At 46.8% G+C, this 17,525-nt stretch overlaps 2 protein-coding genes across 9 annotated transcripts in view; one reads left to right on the top strand and one right to left on the bottom strand.

Moving 5' to 3' along the window:
* The first annotated feature begins 2,657 nt into the window (after nucleotides 1-2,657).
* On the top strand, nucleotides 2,658-15,430 carry EMC4 (ER membrane protein complex subunit 4). Of its 3 annotated transcripts, XM_066603724.1 has the most exons (6): nucleotides 2,658-2,746; nucleotides 6,380-6,468; nucleotides 10,712-10,823; nucleotides 13,759-13,912; nucleotides 14,308-14,468; nucleotides 15,217-15,430. In XM_066603724.1, exons 2-6 carry the CDS (start codon nucleotides 6,389-6,391, stop codon nucleotides 15,250-15,252), a joined length of 543 nt encoding a protein of 180 aa, XP_066459821.1. In that variant the 5' UTR covers nucleotides 2,658-2,746; nucleotides 6,380-6,388; the 3' UTR covers nucleotides 15,253-15,430. The 3 variants fall into 3 exon arrangements, with proteins under 3 accessions (XP_066459821.1, XP_066459820.1, XP_066459822.1); XM_066603723.1 differs by lacking the exon at nucleotides 2,658-2,746 and having other exon boundaries at nucleotides 6,332-6,468; XM_066603725.1 differs by lacking the exons at nucleotides 2,658-2,746; nucleotides 10,712-10,823 and having other exon boundaries at nucleotides 6,379-6,468.
* Nucleotides 15,420-17,525, bottom strand: part of SLC12A6 (solute carrier family 12 member 6) — a 31,832-nt gene continuing 29,726 nt past the window's right edge. For all 6 annotated transcript variants that reach the window (XM_066603720.1, XM_066603718.1, XM_066603719.1 and 3 more), the window contains one exon: nucleotides 15,420-16,527. In XM_066603720.1, coding sequence (XP_066459817.1) covers nucleotides 16,436-16,527 — 92 coding nt within the window. In that variant the 3' untranslated portion in view covers nucleotides 15,420-16,435. The remainder of the gene's footprint in view (nucleotides 16,528-17,525) is intronic.

Here is a 17,525-nt window from a genome sequence, read left to right as displayed (position 1 = left end):
CTTTTGCAGCTTCGCTCAGACATGCGGATAGGAATTGTGGTTCCCACAAGCGGAATAAAATTCACAGCATGTTCTATTTTTGCGTGGACTCCGCATGGAGGATCAATGGATGTGAATGCTTCATCACCCATATGTAATTAACATTGCATATGAGCGTCGGAAACGCTCGCAACTTCAATAGAAAAGCCAGGATACTGGCTGGATCGTATCATCCGCACGGAAAAACGCTTGTATCCGCGATCTTCCATGACTGCTGCAGGTCTTCTGCTGCGGATATCCGCATGTGGAGTTGTGCCACCGGTGTGACCAGACACGGCCGGGGTCATTCTCTTAAATGGGGTCATACACATGAACATTTTTCCACGGCTGAGGATCGCTACTTTCCCAAAGTGATGCCAGACATTTTTGATCCAAAAACGCCTCGCACTCGCAGGGAAATTACACGCTGGTGAGCGCGATATCGAGCCATGAAACACTTTTAAGGTCCTGTCACACATGAACACGGCAAAGCGCCGTGACTTCAAACAATTCTACTTTCGCTTTGAGCCGCAGCTCCCTGCAGACGACAGCATGTTTTAGCGCACCCCATCATTGTGATGAGGTGTGCTAAATGGACAAAGAGTGAGCAGACAGCGCTGGTAAGCGCCGTCCAGCGCCGCGAACACATGTTTGCGAGGGCCCATTGATTTCATTGATTGGTAGCCTTATACCGCGATTAACACGGCGTTCAGAACGCGCGATAATAGCGGTAAAATGCGTCTGTGTGAGAGAGGCCTTATTGTTCTGGCTCCATATGTAAATACCAAATGATTGGTCCAGTGGGTGGGCTGGATTGTCTGGGGAACCCTTGTTAACTCCCCTAACATTGTCCCTCTCTTAGCACGTGACGTGGAGACGGTCAAAATCTTGCGCATGCACTGTGACGTCTAAGACTGGTGCATGCGCAGTAGATCTGTCCCTGTCGTGGCAGGCTCACTCACTCCTACTGCACATCTGCCACACAATAGGCTTTGACTGCCGCTGCGATGGTGTGGAGAACGTCTCCATGTCACTTGCTAATAGAGGGCCAATGTTGGGGGAGTTAGGGTTCCCCAGACTGTCGGCCCGCCCACTGGACCAGCCACTTGTTATTTGCAGCTGGTATGGGAACAATAAGAGTTCCTTTTGCAGATTTGCGTGGAGCACGGAGGACAACAAAGCTACTTTTAGGGTGCTTACCCACTAGCGTTATTTATTTTTCACTGCGTATTCGCTGCGTTTTTTTTTCCCGAATGTCAATGGGACTTTCTCATGTTAAAATAGCAACGCACAAAAATCGCTAAATTGCGATTTATTTTTTTTGTTGTTGTTGTTTTTAAATGACAATCCCTTTAGGGAGAAACAGGAAATGAAACTCAGAATAAAACAAAAGCAAGATGGCGAATGAGAGAACATCATGGCTTCTCTCGCTGCACACCAGCATTTTTGTACCGTTCTCTTTGCACATGCGAGTTGTGTGCAGCTGAACGAGCAGTAAACCCACTGATGCTCAATCAGTTAATGAGTGGGGGATGTGTTTTACATTGCGCAAATGCTCAGGAAAATAGAGCAAACTGCGTATTATTTGCGTGACATAATTTGCACGCCAAATACCCCATGTGAACGAACCCTTTAAAATCAATGGCTTCTATTTTCTGTCTACAGCGTGTACAAATGTTTTGAATCCGGCCTAAGGGTTGCTGCACACTTGCGTTTTTTTGCACTTTTTTTTCCACCCGGTATCGCTGCATCAATGGGACTTTCTAATGTTAAAAACACATCGCACAAAAATCGCAAGTTTAGGGCTATTTCAGACGACCGTATATCGGCTCGGTTTTCACGCCGAGCCGATATACCTTGTCCTTGTCTGCATGGGGGGGGAGGATGGAAGAGCCAGGAGCAGGAACTGAGCTCTTGCCCCTTCCCCGCCCCTCGCCACTATTTGCAGTGTGAGAGGCCGGACAGGGGTGGAGCTAAGCAGGGACTTAGCTCCACCCCATCTCGCCCCCTCCTATTGCAAATAGTGGAGAGGGGGCGGGAGCTCAGTTCCTGCTCCTGGCTCTTCCATCATCCTCCTCCCCCTGCAGACAAGGACACCGTATATCGGCTCGGCGTGAAAACCGAGCCGATATACGGTCGTCTGAAATAGCCCTTATGTTGTGTGATTTTCGTGCGATGTGTTTTTAACATTAGAAAGTCCCATTGATATTTGCGTAAAACAAATGCAGCGATATCGGGTGGGAAAAAAAAGTGCAAAAAAACACAAGTGTGCAGGAGCCCTTGTGGATTTTCAAACCAGCAGCAGCGCCGGCCGTCGCAGAACAGCGGTGAATTTTTATTAATTTATTACAATGGCGTGCGTGAAATCCGTGCCAAGGATCTGCAAGGAGCCTCCGTCCTCGTACCTAAGTGCGACTTGTGGGATCATGGCTCTCATAGTGTCTGTACTCCTCCAGCTTCTGCTATAAGGTCAGGTAGAAGCTGCTCTATGCTCATCTCCAGGGACCCTTGTTCTACCCCGTGTGCCTGACAGCCCGCAGTAACACCACCAGCTGCACGCTGGGGACTGCTGATCCGGTTACACACAGGCTCCAACAACATGGCGGCCGCAGCACTTCCGGCTCACTGTTACCCCCTAGTGCTGGGAGCGTCACTACCAGCCGAAGTTCTTCTGACGTCACCAACCAGCGTCTTCCGGTACCGACAGCTGTGGCGGAGGACGCTGCCGGTAATGACGGGTTACTATGCAGATGAGTGCGGGGAGTCTGCTGCTAGATGACAGCCGCCCTGTGTGAACGCGGCCTTAAAGGGGCCTTCCTCTGCTCGCAGGATAGGTGATGTTGGGTTGCAGAGCCCCCCCGCTGCCCGCTAGTGGGGGCTGCAGGGTGCGGGGGTTACAGGAGTTGTAGGAATTTTCTAAGAAATTGCCAGCCTGCAGAGAATTGTATTACTGGAAGAATCCCAAGTGGTGTCCGTGCTGCGACCGCGGGGGTCCGGCCGGCAGCGGTGCCCGGCTGGCAGCGGTGCCCGGCATCCTCCATGTGCCGCTTGTGTTCTCAGTACCTGCGGGTTATCTGTCCCCTCTTTATATACCGCCTGCCGCGCGTACACCACCGGAATAATATTCTACATGTTTGTGTTGGAGTTCAGGGGTTCTTTACATATATGTATTGGTGATACATTTGGGAAGTTACCATGGTGACAGACGAGCCACAAGTAGCGGTTCTTCTATCCGGTTATCAGACATCCGGGGGGGGGGGGGGGTGTTCTCCCACGTTGTTTGCTGCTCCCGTTAGAGGAACCGGCTGCCTCTAGTCTGGGGGGGGAGATGGCCGGGGTTTGCGCACCTCTAGGGGGTTCACATCTGCACTCGGGGTTCTGCTTTCTTGCTCTGTTTGGGGAACAGCAAAGGGGAATCTCTGCAGCCGAACAGCTCCGTCTCCGGACAGAGCTGAGCACTGCCGGGCGAACCCCGTTGACTGTAATGGGGTCTGTCCACTTTCCGCCCGGTTTCCTGGCCTACAACGCTTTTTCCTCTGGTATTCTGAGCCGGATCTGTGGTGGCGCCTCCGGCCGGGGGTCCCGGGGTGGGTGTGGTGCTGGCATGACAGCCTATGCGATGCTCTGCTGGTGGCCGGGCTCTCCAGAGTGTGGGTCTGGCTAATCGGCTGATTCCCGGGGCCGTGGTCACTGCGCTCCACACAGGAAGCAGAAATACCACAGTGCAGTGGCCCCGGATGAAATCAATGGGAGCGGGTCGGTGGTAGTGCCAACTTAGGTGGCTGCCCTGTAGTCAGCATTTTCTGCTTCCTTCCCTCCCCCTTGACTACAGTGACGGCCATCTTGGGAATCAGCTGATCAGCGGGGATCTGAGCAGCAGGTTCTCGCTGATCGTCTATTGGTTACCTGTTGGTCATCAAGTGCAAAACAATTCCAAAGTAAAGTCCCAAAATCCCCCTTTTAAGGTATGTTCAGACCTGTCACATGCGGATTGTGTTGTGTCAGTGTCATCTGCAATCAAGGAGACATAGAGGGTGTTACCGAAGTGTGCCCCTCTATGCCGACGCGTTTCTGAGCTGTCAGGGCTGCAGACAAGTGAGACGGCCAAGTCCTCTACTGCTGCTGGTGGCCGGACACAGAAGACCACTGGATTCAACCTCCTTCTCTTCAGCTTTCAGGAGGCATTGTCATATGCCAGGACAGCTTCAGGGGGCGCATGTCAATCCTCTCCATAGGCCGTGTTCAGCTGACAACAGCCAAGTGTCCTGCTCACCGCAAAAAATGGAGCATGCTGCGGGTGTTTTCACGCGCGTGTGATCCGCACACCGGGGGGGAAATGATATCTGCAGGTATTTAATTATCTGCGGGTGCCCAATAATTCCCTATGGGCGCGGATCACACGTACGGGAGACCTGCACAGATTTTTTTAGTTTTCCCTGTGGACATGAGGCCTTTGGTGCTGTGTACAATAGCGCCGCACGCTGCACTACTCCATGGTTTTATTTTACGTTTCCCTAATGGCAGTCTATGGACAACAGATACCAAGTCGTATATTGTGATGCTGAGAACAAAGACAGCGGATATAAAACATCAACACACCCTGCTATGCCAGGTTTGAATGAACCATTTTAGATTTATCTCCACCTTCAGAGTGACCCGATATCTGTACAATTACATTGGAAATCTATCAGGGTGGGAAAATAACAAAACTAACAATGTGGTTGCATAAGTGTTCACACCCTCTTATATTTGGGATGTGGTTGTGTTCAGAGTTAGCCGATCACATTTAATCTCATGTTAGTAGTCAGCACTCCGCTGCCATTAATTACAGGGATTCTGATCTACCCCATATAAAGTTCAGCTCTTCTGGGAGGATTTTCATACCATGTTTCCCCCCAAATAAGACGGGTCCCTCGTGCTGGTCTCCGTCGCTGCGGCAGGCTTCCGAGCAAGCAATTGCTCTGATTGGTTCATCAAGCGTCGTGTCAGTCATTCAGCCAATTAATGCCATCATTGAATGCCTGTGATTAGTTAATCAAGCGCCGGCATTGATTGGCTAACACGGCGCTTAATGAACCAATCAGAACAATCGCTTGCTGGAGGCGGGGTATTCAAGCCCCGCTATCAGGAAGAAATGCTCTGTCAGCGTGCAGGATTACACGGAAGCCTGCAGCAGCGCCGCATCCCAGTGCGAGGGACCCGAATGCTGGCTGCTAGGTGAGTATTGCTTTTTTTTCATGTAGTGTAGCTGGTGCTTGTTTTCAGAGAAGAGCTTATATTTCAAGCCCCACAAAAATAAGGGTAGGGCTTATTATCGGGGAACACGGTAGTGGTATTTTTCAGCAAAAGCTGTAAAGAGTTTACAGAACATTAAAGGATTTGATTGCTGAAAGGTACCAAGACCTCCGTCAAGTCTGCCAGAAGTCTGTGGGAGAACGTGTTATGGTCTGATGGGACCAAGGGGGAACATTTTGGCCATAATTCCAAAAGCTATGTTTGGTGCAAAGCCAACACTGCCCATCACCTGAAGACCCCCATACCCGCAGTGAGCATGGTGGGGACAGCATTATGTGTGGGGCTGTTTTTCTGCTGCTGGAACTGGGGCTTTAGTCTAGGTGGAGGGAATTATGAGCAGTTCTAATTATCAGTCCATTTCAGCACAAAACCTTCAGACTTCTGCTGAAAAGCTGAAGATGAAGAGGATTTTCCCCTTTCAGCACAACGGCCCAAAGCAGACCTCCAATCAATATAAGAATGGTTTCACCAGAAAAAGATGAAAGTTATGGAGTGATCTGTACAGAGCCCAGACCTGCATCACATTGAAAATCTGTAGATTGACCTGCAGAGGGCGCTGCAAACGAGATGCTCTTGCAGTCTGACAGACGTGGAGCACTTTTGCAAGGAAGATTTCCTTTTTTTTTCAATAGAATTGTGCAGATAACGGGACACGGTGGAGAAGGAAATACATCTGAAAGGATTCATCTTTGTTGGACAAAAACATGGCATTCTAAGGCCGGCTTCACACTGGCGAGAAAATCACGCGATGCGAGAGTGAGTGAGAACGCAGAATTATGAAACCACAATTTTCAATGGTTTCATTCCCATCTGCAATATCTGCACTCACACAATGTTGCATGTTCTATCTCTGGGATATCGCCTATTGTTCTTAAGGGGGCCAGCCTGCAGCAGCACTGGCCCCATTGAAGGCTAAGGGAGAACTCCGCAATCCTCGGCTGTGGCAGGCTAAATCCCTTTTGACTGTGGGTGGAGGGATTCCCCACAGTGATGCGAGGCTGACTGCGATTCTATCCACTATAAGTTGCCCTTCATGCAGAATAATGTATTTGTACTCTATTATCAGGTCACAGCAATGGCAGCTCCTTCAAATTTGGTTGCGAAAAGTGGACGCCGCTTTAAATGGGCCATTGAGTTCAGTACTGGAGGAACCAGGTATGTACAGATATATCTCCTTAATCCCTTTGCAACATCTGTATTTATGTGTGTGTAATATATATGGATGTGCACAGTGGAACTATGAAATAGACTTAGGGCTAATGCCCACGGACGAAATAGTAAAAGATTCTCCCCTGCCCAGGAGTGGAAATCAACTACAATTTTCCGCTCGCGGGGGGAGAATCGCAGCATGTTCTATTCTATGCGGAAAATCGCACGGAGGGCTTCCATTGCGGTCAATGGAAGCCGTCCGTTCCACAATACTTCCACTGTGAGCATCCACGTCACTGCCCAGTACCAGCGCGTCATGCGCTGCACTGCGCACGCGCGCCAGCTCACTGAGCGAGACATCTGCGGTGGATCCAGAGAGGTGAGTATAGGATCTCTGGGGGGGGAACGCCAGTTCAGATTCCACTGTGATATTTCGCGGATGGAATCCGACCCAGCCGTGGGCATGAGGCCTTAGGAGCCAAACTAACTCCATAGCCAGGGCCGCGATCAGAACCTGCTTTAATTGTGGCTGTCTACTTACGTGCCATGATCAATACTGATCTGTGCTGTGCTAGTTTGTCCAGGAAAATACTGGGGGGACAGAACGGGAGCCATATGGACCCCCTTATAGTTGCTGGTGTCTGTTGGGCGCTGTGCTTTTCTATAATAGGACGGATCCAGGGTTTCTACACTTGATACATACATTATAGACATGTACAGATATCACACACGTGTAAGTAACATGCATATTACACCTTTTTATAGATTGTAAACTCACAAATGTATTATGTAGGATAAGTGGAGTGGGGGTCTACAGGATGTGTAAATTCATCAGCCTCCAATGCTCATACACTGGCGCTGTGCAGCGCAGAGACACTTCTTGCTCCTCCTTATCGGGGCTGTACCAGAATATTAGGTTATTCCCTACCCACAAGATAGGAGATAACTCACTGATCCGTGAGGGTCTCACCACTAAGACCTCCGTGGATCTGGAAAACGGGACTCTCCTGTCACTCTGGGGGTCTCTTCTTACCCGGCAGTGACATCAGTGCTCCATTCATTTTAATGGGCGTGATGGAAATACCGGAGTGGTTGTGCCGCTCAGGTACTCGGCAGTCCCATTAAAAGTGAATGGAGCGCTGATGTGCTTGCATTACCAGTGCTCTATTTAGTCTCCTCCTCACTGCGAGAAATGCAGTAACTCCACAGTGAGGAGTATGGGGGTCATGGGACCCCCATTATTGAGATCCTGCGGATAAGGAATAACTTAATATTATGGTACAACCCTTTAATCAAATGGACTGCTAAGTTATATGAGAGGGAAATTGCAGAATGTAAGTGAAGACAGAAGTATCTTCAGAGGGGAGCTGGGGAGATTTTTGCCTTTTTCTCTCTCTTCCTCCCTTCCCGAGGTTCTCATTGGTCGCAGTGAACAGTGTCAGAGAAGCGTCCATCCTCAGAACTCTGCTGCTGCCAGAAGGGTCTCTTTCACTATGTGCTTCTGCAGCAGAGCACTGAGGAGGAACGTTCTTCAAATATACAGCTGAATGAGCGGGAAGAATACAGAAGCTGCCATACAGCTTTACAGGAGCACTGCCTAGGACCTGGTGGACATGTACAAACTAATGGGGGGAACGAAGGCTACTTCCTGGCACTGCTCCGAGATGTTCATCCACTTGGTAAGACTTTAGCGTGGTTGCTACATGTTAGGACCAGAGCTGTGACCTGTGACTACAGTGGAGGCAATGATGAGGCGGGGTGTGCCGTAGCTAAACTATAGTCACAGATCACAGCTTTGTCCTACTATAGCCGAGCTATAGGCAGCCAAGGAACAAGGTCTGAGGAAAGCAATTAGCAGGACATTTCCCGTAAACACTGACCTGCATATCAGATTGGAGTTCCTGACTGGAGGATTATTTTAGGGGGTTAATGGTAGTATGCTAAAACACACCTGGCGAGTACTATTGCTGCTAGCACACCTGCGCTGGGGATTCCCCTTTCCTGCTTTATTCTGGGAGCAGGAAAGGGGAATCCCCATAGCCGGTCAGAACTGAACAGCACTGGATGGACCCCATTGACTATAATGGGGTCCGCCCACTTTCCACCCCGCTGCCCAAAGCACTTTTTCTTCCAGTATTTGCAGACGGAACCTCTGGACGGATTTTTTGACTCAGATGTGAAACCACCCTTGTATCCTGTAAGCTGCTTAAAGGAAAAAAATATAGTCTCCAACTCCCCTCACCCTTCCTTCATATAACTTTAATTTGCATAATTTTTTTAGATGCCACACCTCTTTTACATGGAACCATTATCGTTCAATCATTGGCTGTGTTCACACTGAGCAATTATCGGTCAAATTTGAACAATCCAACAATTTTCTTCTGAACGCCTAACAATAGTTCGCTAATCGTTTGTTGTTCATTTTATGCAAGCACATCAATGTGTTCGCTTGTTGCGTGTGAGCAGCGATCATTTAGTCGTGCACATTCGCTGGTACAGTGAGAACAATTGAGCGAACCAACCTTTAACCCCTTAACGACCAATGACGTACCTGGTACGTCATGGAGCGTCGGGGTATGTATGAAGAGAGGTTGCGATGCAACCTCTCTTCATACAGTGCGGGCATCAGCTGTTTATAACAGCTGACATCCGCGGGCAATAGCCGCGAGCGGCCGCGCGGCCGATCGCGGCTATTAACCATTTAAATGCCGCTGTCAATTCTGACAGCGGCATTTAAATCCCCGAAACGATGTTCGGGGGTCCCGCACGGCCCCCCCGCGGTGAGATCGGGAGAGCCGTGCATGTGTCATGGCAGCCGGGGGCCTAATGAAAGGCCCCAGGGCTGCCTTAGCAGACTGCCTATCAAGCCGTCCCCGTGGGGTGGCTTCATAGGCTGCCTGTCAAAAAGCAATATGACGTAATGCTATAGCATTACGTCATACTGCAGGAGCGATCAAAGCATCGCATCTTAAAGTCCCCCAGGGGGACTTCAAAGTAAAGTAAAAAAAAAAATCAATAAAGTTTTTTTTTAATTGAAAAAAAAAAAAAGTTGTAAAAGTTTAAATCACCCCCCTTTTGCCATATCTATTATTAAAAAATCTAAATAATAAATTAAAAATATGTATTTGGTATCACCGCGTCCGTAAAAGTCCGAACTATCAAAGTACCACATAATTTTTCCCGCACGGTGAACGTCGTTCGAAAAAAGAAATGAAGAACGCCAGAAATGCATTTTTTTAGTTACCCTGTCTCCCAGAAAAAACGCAATAAAAAGCGATCAAAAAGTCGTATGTATTCCAAAACGGTACTATCAGAAACTACAGGACATCCCGCAAAAAATGAAACCTTGCTCAACTACGTCGACGGAAAAATAAAAAAGTTATTGCGCGCACAAAATGACCGCAGAAAATAATTGAAAAACATTTTATGTCTTTAAAAAAAAAAAAGAGTATAGTAAAAAAAAACCTATACAAGTTTGGCATCGTAGTAATCGGACCGACCCATAGAATAAAGTTATCATGTCGTTTTTGTTGCCATTTGTGCGCCGTAGAAGCAAGACGCACTAAAAGATGGCAAAATGTCGTTTTTTTTTCATTTTACTCCACTTAGAATTTTTTAAAAGTTTTTCAGTACATTATATGGTACATTAAATAGCACCATTGAAAAATACAACTCGTCCCGCAAAAAACAAGCCCTCATACAGCGACGTGGATGGATAAATAAAGGAGTTATGATTTTTTTAAAGGGGGGAGGAAAAAACGAAAATTGAAAAAGAAAAATGCCCGCGTCATTAAGGGGTTAAAGATGTATCGGACTGTGTAAACTGGCCGAACGAGCAAACTCTCTCATTGTTCGCTCATGCGAAGGATTTCTCACTCCTTGTAAAAGGAGTCTAAGAATGACGCAGCACGTATTCCGGGGACTCCTTTCCATATACTTGCATGTGGTTGCTGAGCCACGCGCACACTAATGTCTGCACGCTCCATTAACTTGAATGGAACAGTCGCAGACTTTTTCTGCAGTAAATCTACCCCGTGTGACTAAACCCCAAAGCTTCCCCAGCAAGCGGCTGCTCCCAGGGTCCACCTGATCTGACTTCTTAAGCAGCGGCTGCCACAAGGAATGCCTATCATGGCAAGGCATCTATAGAAAGGAATGGTTATTCTAATCCATTCAGAAAGCATTTCGTGTTCTACTTCTCCATCTCCACTGTTGGTTGTTGCTTCATATAACTCTTCTCCTTCTGTAGGGGTCGGGGTGAGAGGAGCGCCCCACAAGATAGTATGTATCCCGTAGGATATTCTGACAAACAAGTCCCAGACACCAGCGTGCAGGAGTCTGACCACATTCTTGTAGAGAAGGTAAGGAGATGGGCGGGGCTTATATAGAATGCAGGCCATCAATAAGGAACATAAATCAGGCTGATATTTAACCCTTAACAAGCCACGATGTACAGTTACGTCATGGAGGTTCCGGATTAGTATAGAGGGGGAACAGGAGCCGATGCGGGTTCTGGCTGTTTCTTAAGCTGACACTTGCCCACAACAGCTGCGATCCGCACTCCTGCTGATCACAGCAGTTAACCCTTTAAATGCCGCTGGCAATTCTGAGGCTGGGTTCACACCGGGCGGATTTGCCGCGGTTCTGCTGCAGCAGATCCGCCCGTGGCCGCTAATCTTGGGATTAGCCAGCCATGTGGACGAGATTTCTCAGAAACCTCCTCCACACGGGACGGCTAATCCGCTGCGGTAAATCCGGTTGAAGCTGCGGCCGCCGCAGCCGCGGTTTCAAAAGAAGCAGCATGTCTGTTTACATTCGGATTTTTGTTTATTTATGTTACGGCCGCGCTCTCCTCTATGGGAGAGCCGGCCGCAACGGAAAAGCAAGTGGCCGGGCCGCTTCAAAGCCGCCGCGGCGGTTCTCCCGGCGGAAATCTCGCGGTTTTTGCTGCGGCCAAACCGCGAGATTTCCGACGGGAATGCGGCAAGTGTGAACCCAGCCTGACAATGGCATTTAAATGCCCCAATCAGAGTTTGGGTGTCTCAAACGCCCCTCCCACGATGTGATCATTGGGTGCCGTTCGGTTGACATGGCAGCCAGGAGCCTTCTGATTGCTTATTAACACATGCCTTGATTGCCTCTAAGATTGCGATTTAATGTAATATTTTGGTGTTACATCATGTGATAGTTTGATCATTCCTATAGTAGGTTAATCTTACAGGGACTAAAAAAAAATGTAAGTTAATTTAAAAAAAGTTTTATTATAAAAAAAAGTAATAACATTGAAAAAAAATTATTTTATTATTTTAAAAGTACTGCAAAAAACTATAAATTTGGTAGCGTAGTAATTGTACTGATCCATAGAATATGGAATAGAATTCGTCATGTCATTTTTGCTGCAGTGTATACGCCATTGAAACAAGATGGCAGAATTGCATTTTTTTTCCTTTAACTTTGCTTAGAATTTTTTAACGCTTTTTTTAGTTCATTACATAATACCAATGAAAAATACAACTCGTCCCACAATAAATAAGCCCTTAGTTACGTTGATTGATAAATAAGTGGTGATTTTTTTATTATTTTTTTTTTTTAAACATGGGGGTGAAAAACTGAAAATGGAGAGAAATAAAAAAAGAGGGGGGGGGGGGGCTGCATCCTTAAGGCCTCATGTCCACGGGCAAAATATGATTTAAAATCCGCAGTGGATCACCCGCATGCGGATCCGCACCCCATAGGGATGCATTGACCACCCGCGGGTAAATGCCCGCGGATGGTCAATAAAAGTGAATTTAAAAAAAAATGGAGCATGATAAAAACGTGACATGCTCCATTTTTGTGCGGGTCTCCCACGGGGACGCCTCCCGCAGGCTTCTATTGAAGCCTATAGAAGCCGTCCGGATCCGCGGGAGACCTAAAATAAGAATAACCTACCCGCAGCAGACCGGGCAGGTCTTCTCTTCTTCACGGCCAGATCTTCTTTCTTCGGCCTGGCGCATGCGCGCGGCACGCTGCCGGCGTACCGAGTACATCCGCCGGCCGAAGAAAGAAGATCCGGCCGTGAAGAAGAGAAGATCTGCCCGGTCCGCTGCGGGTAGGTTTATTCTTATTTTCAGCGCTGATGTGCACGGCCCAGGAGGGACCCGCTACGGATTCTCCATGGAGAAACCATAGCGGGCCTGATTTTCCCCGTGGACATGAGGCCTTAGGCCCCATTAGCGAACACCCATACACTTTTTTACAGCACTTACTAATGGGGGCTTATTCTGCTGCATGTTCCTTTTTACATGGCTTTTCCGTGGAAGCTGCGGCTTGGCTGATGAGAACCCTCTGATGGACCCATAGCAGCTGGAGACCTAAAAATGGCCTCTGGGTCTGCCAGCTATGGTGGGCTATGAGGCTCAGCAGCATAGACCAATGTTCATTGCAATACTTCTGGATTGTATTGTACTATTTGTCAAAGTTAAGCAGCTAGAAGTAGTTGTTGTTCTGCTGCAAAACCTGGCATGCAGTTACATCTCATGAAGATACGCATAAAAATTAACACTTAATTCACACAGTGGAACCTTGTAAAAAAAAAAAGCTAAAAAATAAAATAAGCGATCTTTGCATATCTTGTCTCACAAAACAGAATAGAAAGTGATCAGAAAGTCATATGGATCACAAAATGGTACCCTAAAAAAGTACAACTTGCATAGCAAAATGCAAAAATAAACATAACACGGCTGACTGGAAAAAAACATTAAGGGTCTTTGAATGTGACAACACAAGAATGAAAATACATTTGTCGGTTCCCAAACAAAACTTGGAATCGTCACTAACCATGATACCGTTCCAGTCTGCAGGCGTCCTGTTCGACATGACTGCAGATGAAGGCGACAGTATTAAAGCGTTACTGGCAGGCCATGTAATTGGGGCAGCGGCACGAAATGGTCCGGGCGGAGGCAAGCTTCTGTCATGGAGGTGCCACCTGTCCCCTGAATGTAGTATGTTGTGGGGGCAGGGCCACTGTATTATTAATACAAAGGAGCAGTGCGGCATTTGGCAAATAGGAGCTATAACTGAGGCTGCTGTATACCATGATAAGTCCGTTGTACTAATGAATGGAAGAGTCCCTGATGACCCGTCACTTTATACAGGACAATGTTGAGGTCACAATTGAGGTGCGCTGTGTTCTTTATTAGGCAAAAGTCACATCGGGGCCTAATTACATAGACCAGCGTTTCATAGTTATAAATATATTTTGCACCCAGCTAGTTCTAACAAATGTATTTCCACTGATTGTGTTTTCTTCCACAGCGCTGCTGGGACATTGCCTTGGGCCCGCTCAAACAGATCCCCATGAACCTGTTCATAATGTATATGGCTGGAAACACCATTTCCATCTTCCCCATTATGATGGTGTGTATGATGGCATGGCGTCCTATACAAGCACTGCTTGCTACACCTGCCAGTAAGTGCGGTTTTTCCCCCTTTCTAATACTGGGATGACCTGGAGATTTCCAGTCTGTGTTAGGAACCTGCAGTATTCCTCACTGTTCATAATTCTTATGGTTACATTTGTGATTGATACAGATCAGTAAGGAAATTGCCCTAATATGTAGTTTCACCCCACGCTGCACACACAGCTAAGTACCACTGCCATCTTGGGGACCATCAGCTTCTCTGTAGACTCCTTCTTCCATGGTTGCTGAATAGTCCCCAACCTGGGGTGTATGAACACTGAACTACATGCATCATCATCATGATTATTATTTTCCTCCACCTTGAAAATAGGGCAGAGTGAAGGTATCCATGTACTCCAAGAAATCACCTCAGTTTACTTAATTTCCCTTCTTCCTTCCTAAGCCTTCAAGCTCCTGGAGAGCTCCGGTCAGCGGTTCCTGCAAGGCCTGGTTTATCTCATTGGAAACCTTCTGGGTCTTGCATTGGCTGTATATAAATGTCAGTCTATGGGACTTCTACCCACGCATGCTTCTGACTGGCTGGCCTTCATTGAACCACCTGAGGTTAGTCTTAATTTTATATAATAGTGACACTGTCATCTTGCTGCATCTCCTGATGAAATGTGCCATTGTTGCATTGAGCAGAGGGGTTGGACCCGATGACCCTGAAGGTCGCATCCAGTTCAACCATTCTATGCGTTATCTGATGGATTAATTAGCTTAGCATGTTGCTATATTGTTTCCTGCGCACCCCATGGCCTCATTATAATTAAACGGCACATAAGACTTAAAAATGGATCCTGGGATAACAAACTTATATAATGTTTTGATCTTCCAGAGTTTTCTCAGACCTCTGCTCACTGTCAGTGAATGGATACAATATTATGTACATCCAGAGGCTGAAAACCTGTCCTAATCATTTCTTACTGACGTAGATGCCTGGCTTGTTACAAGAGCGACCTCTTCTACATGGGCACCTGTGTCAGTGTGACTTGTATAAAACAGTCAATGTAGAATAAATAACCAGCCCCATTGAAAGCAATGGGAGAAATTCCGCAATCCTCTGCCGCGGCTGTGACAGCTGCGCCAGAGGATCCATCATCGAAGTGATGCAAGGCTAGTTTGCCATGAAAACACCTCATATCCATAGGGCTTTCACATGATGGGGAGCGTGATAGGGGAACCCTATATCGTGATCGCCCATGTGAAGTTAGCCGTTGTCTTCTCTAAAATACATACAAGTACGCTATATAAGACATGACCCTTATTCCACACTTGTGACCACTAATTTTTCTTTACATTCTTCTTGTAGAGAATGGAGTACACCGGAGGAGGCATCTTACTATGACGATCCTTCCATAAAGGAACGCATGCAGTGCAGAAGTTGCCATCTACTTTGCAAGCCGGCGGCGGCCTCCCTTCGTACCCTTCTAATGAATTATTAAATGTAACGTCTTGTGCAGATTCTGTTGACTCCTCCCAGTACTGTATCGGCTATAATAAACAACAGCTCACTTTATAGAAAACGTTTATTCCAGCCTTTGTTTGGAACCTCCAATAACAATGAACATAATAGGTGATGCAAACAATGTTGTAGAGAGCGAGGCAGAAGCTGCTGCCTCCTTTAGCCCTAGCGTAATACGCAGGGCTGTAGAGTCGATAGAAATGTACCAAGGCGATGGTACCATTGTACTACAGTAAACTTGTTACTAATTATTATACATCTGAAGGAGTCAGAATTTTGGCTGCCCGACTCCACAGCCCTGGTGATGCCATTGACAACTGCTTCTTCCCACAATACAATGTCCACATTTCATTAACAATTACAGAAACATTTAACACATGGAATGACACATCTACCAATAAATTAAAACTGATAAATTCTTCTGTCCCACTAGACATAAAAATGTGCAATACAAATGAAAGCATGAAACATTTGTGTTTTGCCTTCTGCTCATCTTCTTGGTGGAGGACTCTTTGGGGCAGAAAAACACTTCGACTTAAAAAAAAAAACGTTGTAAAAGTTAGAAGCCTCCTTTTCTAGAATGTTACATTCCCATAGGACGAGGACAAGATTTTGATGCACAATTTGGAAAGGAGTAAAAACAACCTTTTTTAAAAAAATGCATATTGGAGGGTAATATGAGTTGCCATGTTCCCAGCGATGTCAGGAGTTAAGGCGTGCCAACTCATTGTAACCTTAAGTGAATGACCCCTGTGTTCTCAATCACCCTCTACGGAAAAAAAGCTCTCAACCAGCACTCGCTGCTGCATAGAGTTCAATGAGGGATTCCGGGACAAGATAGAAAAAAATATATATATACTGTTCTATAACATCCCTTTATTACCTGCTAAGTGCTTTCGAATCCCAATCAATACCATCATCTTTTTTGGCTTATATGTTTACAAGGGTTTAGGGTTTCACCATTTTATGAATGGTTTACATGTTCAGTGGAACAATATCTCCACGCATAAATTTGTTCTTCCGCTACAGTTGGAGTAATGCACCTTGGATCCTATGGATATGTGTATTAGGAGTAAATGGTAATGACCTCTGTCCCGCCACCTCTCACTAGCAACACGCGTTCCAGGCCTTCAGTCAAGACTTCCAGGAACTCCATATCTGGTGAAAGCTTTGGTTACGGAAAAATATACATCAAGGCTGTAAGGAGTTGGAATGGTTTCACAGTACTTGCCTTAAAAGTTCAAACATAAAAGAAACTCACGCAAGGCCCTCTGATACGTTAATTGTGCCCCGCTTTACTACAGCATATTTATATAGATGCATACCTGTTTACATGGAATCTGTCAATGTCTGCATCAGAGCGGAGGAAACTGGTTGAGACTAAAGCCGCTTCCACACGGATGATTTTGTAGCGATGCGACAGTGCTACAAATCGCATGTATGTAGAGCCCATGCTTTCTGTGGGTTCTTCCACATGAGCGGGGGTTTTTTTTGTAGCCTGCGACATTGCAAGGATTAATCGCCGCATGCTGTGTACAGCCACAATTTGCAATTTTTTTCTTCTAGTTCAGGTTTCCCTATGGAACCTTCCTATCTGTTGCATCGCATGAAAACATGGTTTTCGTGAGATGCAAATTTTACAGTAAGAAATCTTACTGTAAAAGCCCCAAACGAAGCCCTAGCTGCATAAAAAAAAATGAATACATCACCTCTCCAGCGCTGTCATCTTCTCCCTAACAGTTGCTCCTGCAGAGCTTCCTGGTCGGGACTTTAAAAATCCCCACCTTGAGGAAGCTCTGCCTGTGATTGGTTCCCAACTCAGCCAATCATTGAGTGGCTGTGACTGGTTCTCGAGTGCTGGCTCAGCCAATGAGAGGCAGACCTTCCTGTAGGCGGGGATTTTCAAAGTCCCGACCAGGAAGCTCTGCACAAGAACTTCAGGGAAGACATGTGAGGAGATGATGCATTCCTATTTTTTTTAATGCACCTACAGCTTATTTTCAGGAGTAGAGCTTATATTTCAAGCCCCTCCTCGTACAGTGCTATCACACACAACACCAATGCGATACTGCTGCAGTTTTCTTGTGGCGATATCACATCACCTGTGTGGAAACGGCCTAAATGGCTTCCGAAGCACCAGTAAAAGGTAGTAAAGG

Source organism: Eleutherodactylus coqui, chromosome 5 (genome assembly GCF_035609145.1).
Source record: "Eleutherodactylus coqui strain aEleCoq1 chromosome 5, aEleCoq1.hap1, whole genome shotgun sequence".
Taxonomy (NCBI): Eukaryota; Metazoa; Chordata; class Amphibia; order Anura; family Eleutherodactylidae; genus Eleutherodactylus; species Eleutherodactylus coqui.
This window is presented reverse-complemented; position numbering and strand designations above follow the sequence as displayed.

Bases quoted from the DNA above. Each gene is read 5' to 3' on its own strand.
- EMC4 (XM_066603723.1), top strand. From the start codon at position 6,347: ATGCAGAATAATGTATTTGTACTCTATTATCAGGTCACAGCAATGGCA. The intron at 6,469-10,711 runs GTATGTACAGAT...CTCCTTCTGTAG, and splicing joins TTCAGTACTGGAGGAACCAG to GGGTCGGGGTGAGAGGAGCG. The intron at 13,913-14,307 runs GTAAGTGCGGTT...TTCCTTCCTAAG, and splicing joins ACTGCTTGCTACACCTGCCA to CCTTCAAGCTCCTGGAGAGC.